The following is a 9,731-nucleotide window of genomic DNA, read 5'->3' as shown; positions in this document are numbered from 1 at the left end:
ACAGAAGAGTTGGCTAGCACTTTCTAACGTTTTGATATTTTCCTTGTGGCATAAGAAGTATACTGATCATTTCTTGAATTGATAGCATAGGCAAATATCATACAAAATTAAATTACTGAAACATATTCATAAACCTTTTGGCTTATAATAATATGTGATTGCATGGTTTTTGGTGTAATCATGCATCACAATTACCAGATGACTACAGACAATGTATGAAAAGGGGAATCTTGGAACATGTGACACAAGTACAAATAGGATGAATTTCACTTTCTTTGGACTGTATGTGGAAATAAGTGGAGTTTTGCGAAAGGCAAACTTCCAAGAAACATGACTACTCCCTGTCTGTGCACACAGTTTATAGAGGTAAATACAAACAGGACTAAGGTGAATAAATACTCTGTGGTTTAAAGTCGTTAGGCCTTCCTTGTAGTGTTTTGAGGGTTTAAAGATCTCATGCATTTTAGGGGAAAATTCATAAGGGTATAGGTGAAATTTAATCATGCACTGTGAATTCACACCCATGTTTTCCATATATCCATATAACTAACATGTAAAGTGCATTCACTTGATAAGGCCATTTATGTACTCTTACAGAGAAATTAACCCGACATTAAAGAGGTATCAGATTAAGTTTAATTCCAAACTCATCTAATTTCTGCTGCATTTTACTCCCATGCTTAATTTAACTATAAATTACCAATTTACAGCCTAGTATTACAGTCAACTCTTTGATGAACAGCCCAATCAGTCATTTAGAAAATGAAATTATCTTCTGAATAATACATCAGAATGTCAGTGAAAAGCATTACAGGGTCATTGTCTCTCCATAAATATGCCATGCATGTGAATTAAAACTCTAAACTAGAGGACAGTGCAATCAAATTCCCCCCATATCTACTGTATTAAATTTATGATTTCTGCCAGTTTCTTTCCCTTGGAATATACTGCCCTCTACTGGGAAAATGTTATACCTAAAAAGTACCTTCAAATGTGATTGTGATATTCAAATTTTGCAATAAGATGAGTTTTTATTTCGTAATTAAGACAAAGTGATTTGGATCCCTGTGCTTTTTAAATATTTTCCTCTTTACTATGTTTTTACTCCCATGTTTCAAAGACATACCAGTCAGGTGCCTCTGAAACTAAGCTACTGTGAAGTAAAACTGTGGGTGACCTGGTATCTCTATCATTAATGTGATGAACTGCTTACCTGTCCAGGGTGTTTTTATAAGCTTCTTTTCAGTGTATGTCATGATGAGCCTCGGCCTCCCTTATACTAAATAGACAAGAGTGGACGAGTAGAAGTAATAAATGACCAATGTAATATTTACCATCTTCCTTTGTCATTACAGCTTTATGAGAATGATTCCTAATGAGATGGAAATCTTGTGAGCTGCTGGAAGAAGGTTCAGGAGACCCAGCTGGCTTAAGCAAAAGCATTTATTGATGCTCAATGCATCGAGGATAAGAGTGATGAGCAATACAAATGTCAATTTTTCAACCATTGTAATGCCACCCCAAATCTGAAGGAATCCTTCCCGGAGGCCACATTTAACCCTATAACTACGTAATAATTAAGATATGTCCAAATATCGTAAAAATAAATAAAATTCTTCATGGGACTACATCACATCAATACATGTGTGAGGATTCTATTGGGTGCCTAATCCTAAACACTAACTCACATTTTACCTAACTTATGTTGTATATTCCCAATTACCTCTGTCCCACTAAGAGAGACTAACTGACCATGAGACACAGAGACACAGGCTGTTTGTTATGGCTATCCTACTTATCAGTACCTTAACAACTATCCCAGAAACAGACAGTGAACTATTGTTTATAGTGAGTGACATGTGAGTATAACCTGTGTAGATACACTGCCTAAACGAAAGAAGAAACACTTAATGAAAGAAAATAGACCTAAAGAAGGAGAATTTCCTCAAACCTAATGTAATTATCTCAAAGCCAACTGCCAAAAAGATGTCATACTGTTTAAAGAGGTTCCACCAAGGCTTTAAGAGACTGTAGGGGACAGATCAAGACAATGGAGGAAAGTAACTAATTACATTTACTCAAGTACTGTACCAAAGTAAAAATTTGAGGTACTTGTACTTTATTTGAGTATTTCCATTTCATGCTACTTTATATTTCTACTCCACCACAATTCAGAGGGAGATGTTGTACCTTTTATTCCACAGCATTTATTGGACAGCTTTAGTTACCAGTTACTTTATTGAGTACAATTTTACATAGAAAATATATGATGAGGCTATACAACATGATTGTTGTAGAATGCCCACCCAACAATATATAAAACTGTTAAAAGTTAGCTCCAATTCAACCAACTACAACAGCAAAAATGCTACTTACACGGTAATACATCAGTAATAATAATCAAATTTTATAATATATAATAGTACATCACTAATAGGGACCATTTTTCTGATTATGAGTTCTTTTTCTTTTGATACTCTAAGTACATATTGTTAACAGTACTTACATACTTCTACCTAAGTGACATTTTTGAAGCCGAATTTTTGCTTTTATTGGAGTATTTTTATAAAGCAACATTGTTGCTTTTACCTAAGTGAAGGATCTGAATATTTCCACAGGTGGAGGCTGCTCAAGTGTTTAATACATGGACATGGAGGGTCACAACAACCATCCTGTCTGGACCATACATATCAATGTGAGACTTCATGTGCACTTTTAAAATCAGTTTAAGTTTTCAGTTTAATCTTTTTATTTCTCCAAATGACTACACTGATGGCAAATGTTTGCTGTGCCTGTCTTTCATATATTCTTTATGATATATGCTTTTATAGCTCAAAAGTTTCATACAAGCAGCATGTGACATGACATAATAATCAACAAACTTGCTGACAACTTGCTGCCAACTTGCTGCCAACTTACTATCAACATTTTTCAATTCAATTCAAGTCAATCCAGTTTTATTTTTATCTTGCCCCAAATCATAACAGAAGTTATCTCAGGGCAGTTCTAGACCATACTCTTTATAGTTATATTTACAGAGACCCAACATTCCCCCATGAGCAAGCACTTGGGGACAGTGGCAAGGAAAAACCTTTTAACAGGTAGAAACCTTGAACAGAACCCAGCTCATGGTGGGCGGCCGTCTGTCCTGACCTGTTGGGTTGAAAGAGAAAGGTAGTGGGGTGGGGGAAAAGAGAGAGTGAAAGAGGGAGAGAGAGAGCAAGAGAAAGAGAGGTGGGGGGAGCAGGAAGGAAGAACATAGCATAATGCAGGTAAAGATGTATTATAATATGAATAAGACTAATAATAAAACTAATAATAATACTAATAATAATAATAATTACTGAAGCAGTGCGTGCTGAGCAGGATTATGGGGTCAGTAAGTGGGTTGCAGTCACAGATCCAGACTCTGCAACCCCAGAGGCAGAAATACCTGCAAAAAACAACAGGAGGAGAGACGAGAGAGATGAGAAAGCAATAAACAACGAAGAGAGAAGAAGCAAAGTTAGTATGGATGGGGAGGGAGAGGAGGAGAGAGGAGCTTGGTGCATCATGGGAAGTCCCCCTGCAGTCTAGGCCTATAGCAGCATAACTATGGGATGTTTCAAGACAACCCTGAGCCAGCCCTAACTATAAGCTTCGTCAAAAAAGACGGTTTTAAGCCTACTCTTAAATGTAGAGATGGTTTCTGCCTCCCAGACCCAAACTGGAAGAAGGTTCCACAGTAGACGACCCTGATAACTGAAGGCTCTGCCTCCCATTCTACTTTTGGACAGGATGTGCCTGATTTTTTGCAATGTCACGTAGGTGAAAAAAGGCATTCCTAGTAGTTTGTGCTAAGTGGGAGTAAAAGTACATATCCTGATCATAGAGAACTCAGAGATTTCTAACGGTGGTACTGGAGGCCCAGATCAGTGCCATCTAAAGTAACTATATAATTAGATAATGTGTTTCTGAGATGTTGGGGGGCCAAGTACAATAACTTCTGTTTTGTCTGAATTTAACAGCAGAAAATTGCTTGTCATCCAGGTCTTTATGTCCCTAAAGCATGCTTGAAGTTTAGCCAACTGATTGGTTTCATCAGGCTTCATTGAAAAGATAGGGTATCATCTGGATAACAATGGAAGTTTATGGAGTGTTTCCTAATAATATTGCCTAAAGGAAGCGTATATTGGGTGAATATATTTGGCCCAAGCACAGAACCTTGTGGAACTCTGTGGCTAACTTTTGAGAATATGGAGAATTTATCATTAACGTACACAAACCAAAATCGATCTGATAAATAGAATTTAAACAAGCTGAGAGCAGTTCCTTCAATGCCAATTAAATATTCCAGTCTCTGTAATCGGATGTGATGGTCAATACTGTCAAATGCAGCACTAAGATCTAACAAGACAAGAACAGAGACAAATCCTTTTTCCAATGCAATTAGATGATCTTTTGTAACTTTCACCAGTGCTGTTTTAGTGCTATGATGCACTCTAAATCCTGACAGAAAATCCTCAAATAAACTATTACGGTGGAGAAAGTCACCCAAGTGCTTGGCAACAGCTTTCTCAAGGATCTTAGAGAGAAAGGGAAGTTTTGATATCAGTCTATAAATGGCTAAAACACCTGGATCAAGAGTAGGCTTTTTAAGAACATGTTTAATTACAGCTACTTTAAAGGATTTATGAGATCAAAGTGAGTAGAGATAAAATAATCCTGTGTTTTTCTAAGGCAGCGGTCAGACTGAATTTAAACCCTACAGAGATACATACAGCATTCTACCATTCACCAAACTTAACACATTTCTCCAGCTTTTACACTGGCCACTTGCACAACATGTTCAGCAGTATTCTTGTCTTTCATGTCAAGATTACCATATCAATAAATAGCTGAAAAAGTCAGTGCAGGCACGATTTGCTGCAAGGGGCAAATAACAATTTAATATTCAAGGTGTCATTTCATCTTTAATTTCTAAGTAATTTAATGAGAAAATATCTATATAAAATTTTTAACAGCCAATGTTGCACTATAAAATAAATACACAGTTAAATATTTTTGAGAGTACTCTTCCTATATGGTTGTTACAACAGAGATTTGAAGCCGGGTAGCAGTCCCTGACTAATAACTGCGGTTGCCAAAAAGCATACAGCAAAAACCACTCCTGTCTTGGTCTTGGTATGTGTCTGAGACGCTCATTAATTACTTTCCTTTGACTTATCTTGGCCTATGTGTTTTAATTCCATGTGGAATTACTACAGTTACAGTTGTAGTAATTGCTTTCCATTTTTATTTTTGATATAAGGCTATTCTTATAAAGTTTATTAATGGTTTATTATGATTATTTTGTTTTAATTACCTCTACATAACTGTATTAATAATAATAATAATAATAATAATAATAATAATAATAATAATAATAATAATAATTGCTTCTACTTATGGTTATTATATTGTCCATTTTTATAACACCCACACTGCTTCCTGCGTTGTTTCCGGTACAACACTTCTCGTATTGACGAGAGTGAGAGGAGTTGTGTGGATTTCTTTGGGAGCGGCCCTTCTATCATTCTTTTCTGTGCTTGCATCAAGGTACGAGCATGAAGACAGAACAACACTGGAAGTTTGGCCAGTGTACCTCCAAAATAAGAGCATGACGTCTCTGAGTTTTGGGTGCGTGATGGGAAGCAATCATACAATGTACACTCTAACTGACGTCAAGCGTAAGTAAGTAAAGATTCTATTAAATTAAAATACATAGAAAAATGCGGGTCACTTATGTGCACTTTAGGCTGCTCGTGCCTATAGTGTCCAAATATGGTCTTATAGTGATCATAAAATAGAAAACAATAAAAGCAAAGAAAGAAAGAAGAAATTTATTTTGAAATCACTAAAAAGCTCACTAGGGGAACATTCAGGACTATGATGTTACAGTGATCCTACAATATTGTTGTTATGGGGACCATCAAAAAGCCTTTATCTTGATAGTTGAGACCGGGGGTCGCTGATCTCTCTGAGGTTGTCAAACTTGACATTAGTGACAACCTCACAGTTGCACCAATGGGTGTCTCGTCGCTGCTGTTATTGCGTTGGTCGGTTCCTGGAAAATATTGTTTCACACTCCCATTGACCCTCCCACCGCTGGAACAGCTGCATCAAGCCAGCCAAAACGTAGACAGAAAGTACAGGAAGTAATACAATACCTTCAAATTAGATGAGAAGAGAATTTGACATTATTGGAAAGGACAAGTAATGGGGAGATTGGAAAAACATTTATTAACTTAAAACAATTAATTGAGCGCCCCAATTTAATAAAACGTGAGTAAACACCTTCAAAATACACATTTTACGGAAACGATATTGTTCCTCAACTGGGGTTTTATTATGAAATATTCAACTGGATGTGACAATTTTTATATTAGCTACCTTTACAATGATGTCGCTGTAGCCCACAAAACATACTGTACAGACCTCCCAGCTTCGCGTTTATCCAACTACTCCAACAGCTACTTCGGAAAAGCTTTTTAAAGTCGACTGTAAAATATGGAAGGTTTATAGTGAAGTCTTATAGTGAATTAACAGGATTACACACGCTGGATACTTTTCGTGACACTCTTTTCCTCTGGACACTTGGACACTCCTTATTTTTTGTGCGCTGGATATTAATCAAATTCAGCAGGGATCCCAGCAAACATTCCCTGGTGGTTTGGTAAGTTAGAACTGTGTGTTCCCCCACCCCCAATGATCGATTCATGTGATTTCCTGTTGAAAACGGCACGGTGACTGGAAAGGGATGCCCTTTTGTGGGCTTCAAATGCTTGTGTGACTTGTTCTGGCAGCTCAGACTCGCTTATAAAATCAACCAAACAAAATAAAACGAAACAATGTATGATGGTTGTATGGTACTTTAAAAACAGCTAAACTAAGTAACACCCGATAACCCTGCAAACACGAGTAAAACTAGCGCACAAAGGCCACATAGGACTAGATCTCAGTATTACCAGTTATAAGTGCAAACTAATATTTAATCGAATTACTATAATCATCAGTTTGTTTTGTATGTAATCTGGTTACAGTTTCATTTTGCAGTTAAATCGTGAATTATTAATTTGTGAAAATTCAATCAAAAATCAATGGACAAAAACACTCTTGAGGGAAGACAATAGCATGCATGAAAGCAGGGGTTAAACTGTCATGTCATGGACCAACCACACATACAGGCACAAAACAATGAAGCCCACTTTGTATTATAAGCACTTGAAATAAGTTTTATACCTACGCGTTCATCACTGCTATACTACAAGTGAAGTAGAATCACACTTGTGATGAGAATAATACAGCACATTCTCCTAGCATTGTAACCTGTAGTAAATAATGTGACGCTGGACTATTCTGCATTCAAATGGGACCCTCTGAACACTTTCAAAGACCTCTGGTGGTTGTTGAAGCCCTTTCACAAACAGGCCCAGTAGCCATTGGTCAAACACAAAGACATCTTTCAGGTATCCTATGAAACGTATTTAAGGGAGAAGCAGTGGTAATAAAATCAGCATTTGTGTTGTTGTAAAGGTTCCTTGAAGGGTATTTTTGTTATCTGACCAAAGAGATCCATCTCTCCTTTTTTGTTTCATATTAAAGTTGAAGAGTTCTATCTGAAATCCAAAACAATTGGAAATAACATCTAGCCCCAAAAAAGGCCAAAAATAAAATATCTGTGAATGGATAGGAGCCAAATAATATATGTAACATATTGTTTTTACATACTGAAAAAAAAAAAAGTTTTAGGACAATGCAGCAGGACACTCTCTAAACATATCATCAGGAATTTAGTATTTTTTAACTGTGGTAATTTTTTTTTTTTTTTTTTTTTTTTTTTGGTCCCTTTTTTGCCACAGTGTGTAGAAAATGGCAACTGCTCTAAGTGGCCGAAACCCTGGCGGACGTGGACCAAATCGAAGTAAGGGTCGGATTTTAGGCATCATTGATGCCATCCAGGATGCAGTGGGACCACCAAAGCAAGCAGCTGCCGACCGGCGGACTGTGGAGAAAACCTGGAAACTCATGGATAAAGTTGTAAGTTTGGAGTGATAAACCTGTTAGACCTGTGTTTTAGATGGTAGTAGGCACAATCTTTGTTGTAAATGCACATGGAGAGGTGGAGCTAATGCTAATCGGTGCACAAGTGTTCCCTGCTCATATTTTCTGATGGTGTAATTAATTAATTCAAGCATTTGTTTGATACCCTCTAATGTTACACATATTGGCTGGCACATATTTCTCAAACTCTATGATATTTCATTGATGGTGTCCCCAAGAACAGCAGAAGACTGATAATTAATCTAATTCAACCAGATACTCAACAAAGATACTGACTACATTGTTAGTGAGTTGGCTGAACAATGCTTATACTCAGGAGATATGTATCTTTTCAATAAAAGTAATGAAGTAATGAAGTAATTTGTATAATACTCTTTACCTTGTTGACCTCACTGGTACCTTAGTGTTTGCCTTTCACATACGATCATATTAACATTTGATCTTACTGTGTTGTGTCAAATGTCGGCTTACTTTTTGTAATGTATTAAACACAACTAAATGTTGGAGCACCAAGCAAACATTTATCAATGGATTTCTTTGCCACAGGTCCGGCTATGCCAAAATCCCAGACTCCAGCTGAAAAACAGTCCACCGTACATCCTGGATATCTTACCTGATGCCTACCAGCACTTGCGGCTTATACTGGGCAAATATGAAGAGAACCAGAGACTCACACAACTCAGTGAGAATGAGTACTTTAAAATCTACATCGATAGCCTTATGAAGAAATCGAAACGGGCCATCCGGCTCTTCAAAGAGGGAAAGGAGAGGATGTATGAAGAGCAGTCACAGGACAGGTAAGAGAACTTTTGATGAGAGAATATATTTATCTTTTGTTGATAATTTAAGCATTAACATTTTTCTTCGTGGCAGCAGTTCTGAGGTTACACTCTGTTCAGGGGAAATAGTTCCAAGGCTGTGTGCCGATTTCTGTTGGTTAGAAACATACAGTAGATGCTGCAGGATGCTGTCTATTCATTTGTCACTGTCCTTTTTAGAATAATATAAGAGACAGGATGTGAGTTTTGTCTGGTGTCACTGCACTCATTTTCTTACTCACTAACAGTCATGGTCACTGAGGCAAGACAAGAGATGACAGAACTGTCCTAGTATTAACACCTAAGTCTGGAGTTTCATCAGCATTTTTATTTTGATACATTAATGGTGGAAAATATGTTTTTTTGAATGTTTCAGTTCCTCGAAACTAGGTGAAGCTACATTTCATCCATAGCTTAACTTTGTACAGATGTGTATCATAGTGTGAACCAGCCTCCCACAGCATCATTTAAATCCACAATTCACTCATATCTGTCACATTGAGTTTCAGAGCTAAAACTGTCGGGCAATATCAAAAATTAGTTTTCATAAGCAACAAAAAATACTCTTAGTTCTAGAGTTCACTATATCTTCATTAAAATGTAAATTACTAATCTAATCTAATCGAGTGTAGTAATTGTAATTTCAGACATAATTACTAGTAGTTCCTCCAAAATGATCTTGACTCGAGACTGTACAGTCTTGTTCGATCTCAGCCATGTCACTGTTATGACAGTTAATAATACATCAACATGTGATGATGGAGATCCATAGTGGAAAGTTTGCCCCTTTCACCAGGGTTACAGGAAGGACACCCACCGGTTCTGGTTTCT

General features: G+C 36.9%; 1 protein-coding gene across 4 annotated transcripts in view; it reads left to right on the top strand.

Annotated features, from left to right (window-relative positions):
• The first annotated feature begins 6,439 nt into the window (after positions 1–6,439).
• cblb (Cbl proto-oncogene B, E3 ubiquitin protein ligase) overlaps positions 6,440–9,731 on the top strand; it is a 55,141-nt gene continuing 51,849 nt past the window's right edge. For all 4 annotated transcript variants that reach the window (XR_005709176.1, XM_040149521.1, XM_040149520.1 and 1 more), the window contains exons 1-3: positions 6,440–6,694; positions 7,881–8,058; positions 8,629–8,879. Coding sequence is in view for 3 of the 4 variants with exons in the window: in XM_040149521.1 (XP_040005455.1) it covers positions 7,891–8,058; positions 8,629–8,879 (419 nt within the window). In the remaining variant the exon portion in view is untranslated. The remainder of the gene's footprint in view (positions 6,695–7,880; positions 8,059–8,628; positions 8,880–9,731) is intronic.

Source organism: Xiphias gladius, chromosome 17 (assembly GCF_016859285.1).
Source record: "Xiphias gladius isolate SHS-SW01 ecotype Sanya breed wild chromosome 17, ASM1685928v1, whole genome shotgun sequence".
NCBI lineage: Eukaryota > Metazoa > Chordata > Actinopteri > Istiophoriformes > Xiphiidae > Xiphias > Xiphias gladius.
This window is presented reverse-complemented; position numbering and strand designations above follow the sequence as displayed.